General features: G+C 42.1%; 1 protein-coding gene across 1 annotated transcript; it reads right to left on the bottom strand.

Moving 5' to 3' along the window:
- Positions 1 to 614: 614 nt before the first annotated feature.
- Positions 615 to 2224, bottom strand: LOC106347642. Its single transcript, XM_013787231.3, has one exon. It carries the CDS (start codon positions 2022 to 2024, stop codon positions 810 to 812), a length of 1215 nt encoding a protein of 404 aa, XP_013642685.2. The 5' UTR covers positions 2025 to 2224; the 3' UTR covers positions 615 to 809.
- Between the last annotated feature and the right edge of the window lie 324 nt (positions 2225 to 2548).

Here is a 2548-nt window from a genome sequence, read left to right as displayed (position 1 = left end):
ACTATAAAACAAAGTTTATTTTTCATTTTTATTTATCTTGCAGTTTGCATCTACATTTATATTTATTAACTGCAAACCACATAATTCATAACACGTACCGAGATCAAAAAGATGGTGAAATGTTGAGAGTCGGATTTAGATATTCGCAATCTATGAAAAGATCACCTGTTCTCAACTTCTCATATTAAACACGTTTACATAATAATTATAATTGTAGTTGCAGTGTGAATGCTCTAACCATTACCCTCCCATTTCAATATGAAACAAAAGAAATAATGATACTTTGTATTTACCGATTCGTGGTTAAGTAATCATTTCCTAGTTTTAGTTGCGTCGTTCGATATCGTACAATAGTGGGGAAATGAAAGACAGCGTTGCGTTAAGAAAACGACGTCGGTTTTGCCATCGTTCGCGGGACCAAGTTTTTGATTGGGAAAGTCGTCACACGTGCGCGTTGGTGCTTCTTTTTGAAGATTTTCGAGTATATTCCACAGATGAACCTCAACTAAAATCAATTAATCTAAATATCACCCTGAAAAATAAAATTTCTTAATTAGCCCCTACCTCCGGAGCAAAATGAGCTGTAAACCGGTTAATTAAAGAGAACAACTACATTAATGTAAAAATTCTGGATCTATAGATTAATATCCAGTGTATTTCACTATTTTGCTTACCACAATCGAACACGCTCCCATTTTTTGTCTAATAATAAAATAGGGTGTAAAAAGCAATATTACATATATTAAAATGTTAAACTATTGCTGTATTATTATTAATAAACGGTGAATAGAATCTCCGTCGGGTAGTTACTATGACGACCGAGAAACTGACTCGGCAAGTTTCCCGATTCGTTTGATGACATCAGGAGACAGTTCCTTAACCCGTTTCTTCTCCTTCTCCGGTCGAAAATCAAAACCAAGTGCGTCCGACACTTCTTCGGAGCTCCATCCAGCTTTACGGAGCGACTCCGAGAACCGACCCGCTTTCAGAAGCAATGCATCAAGGACCGCTTGGTTGTCTAAAATCACCATCTCATCTTCAAAGAAACCAGATGCTGACACGTGGACGATATCGTCTACGTCGGACTCGCTCCACCCGCCTACTCTTAAAACCGACCCGATCCGGTTAACGTAATCGTCGACCCATTTCGGTGTCTCTGAACGAGGTAAGTCTAAGTATCTTTCCGGCGAGGAAGAGTGTGAAGAAGAAGACATCGAAGAAGCTGAGTTTCTCCGGCGTCGATCCACCGCCGCGTCACTCCAAAACTCCACCCATCTCGGTGTACCCGACCCACGAACCCGACCCGAATCTAAGCTCAGTCTTGAATAATTAGAGGAGGACGAAGACGATCTGGCAGACTTCTCGCTGACCGAAAGCTGCTTAGTGAGGAGATCCGGAGACAAATCGGATCCTCTGAAAACAGACTCACGCTCGAAGAAATCAGATAGATCCGACCCGCAACAGAAAATCCGGGTCTCGTCGATGTAGAAAACCGGGTTACCCGCTAAAGACGGGCTACAAGGGATAAAGCAGTGATCGAAAATGGGAATCATCAAAGGAGCTCTCCTGAGAGCGTTTCTCGCGACCCGTAAGGCCTTTTCCGGGTCAGACGGTCTCGGGCCCCAAGATTTGCTCCAGAGGGTGTTTCTCGCGATCTGAAACGACACGGCGGCGATCGGAAGATCGATCATGGCTCGGAGATGGAGACGAGCTCCGGGAGAACGCCAGTCTGGAAAGCCGGCGCCGACGGGTAAACCGGCGGAGAGGACGGCGCGGAGATCCGGCGGGAAAGAGAATGCGAACTCAGCTTCGGCTCTGGCGAATTCTGCGTCGGTTAGACCCGGTTGGACTTGGATCCTCGAAGTGTGCAAGTGTGAGATAACTTGGTCGGCGAGAGATGAGAAAGAGACGAGACTGTTCCTGACCGTTGGGGTCGTTGGTGCGGCTGCACGAGCAGAGAGACGGCGGAGACCCGCCGCGTGTGCTGGCCGGAGACCGGTCATTCTCCGTCCAACGTCGACCATCCTGCTTTTTTGGGTAAAGAACAAAACTTTGTAGAGTAAAAGAGACAATGAAAAAGAGTAAGCTTTATTATGAGTTATGGGGTTTCAGATATGTCTGAATCAGATGGCGTACTGAAAAGTATGATAGCGAGAGAGAGAGAGAGAGAGAGAGAGAGAGAGAGAGATAGTAGAGAGAAGCTTTGTTGAGCAAAGTAAAAGAGCTTCCTTTATTTATAGCAAGTTTTATTGGTAGGTCCTACTAGTTGTCTTTTTTTATTTATTTATTTGGTGTTATTTAGTATTGTATGAAATATTGAAATAGTTATGTGTGAGAATCTCTAATGACTTCATCGACTAAACTAATCTATATTATTAAAAGAGAAGTACAAAATAGAAATACTCTTTAGTTTTACCACTTATTTACATTAGAATGCCATTGAGATATTTATTGAACTTATATTTAAGCATGCTTATTTTTTCCTAATTTAAATAATAAATTTAAATATTTAATATCTTTCCAAAATTTAAATAATAGATTTTATTTA

Source organism: Brassica napus, chromosome A1, assembly GCF_020379485.1.
Source record: "Brassica napus cultivar Da-Ae chromosome A1, Da-Ae, whole genome shotgun sequence".
Lineage (NCBI taxonomy): Eukaryota > Viridiplantae > Streptophyta > Magnoliopsida > Brassicales > Brassicaceae > Brassica > Brassica napus.
The sequence above is the reverse complement of the archived record's forward strand: the minus strand, read 5'-3'. Positions and strand labels throughout refer to the sequence as shown.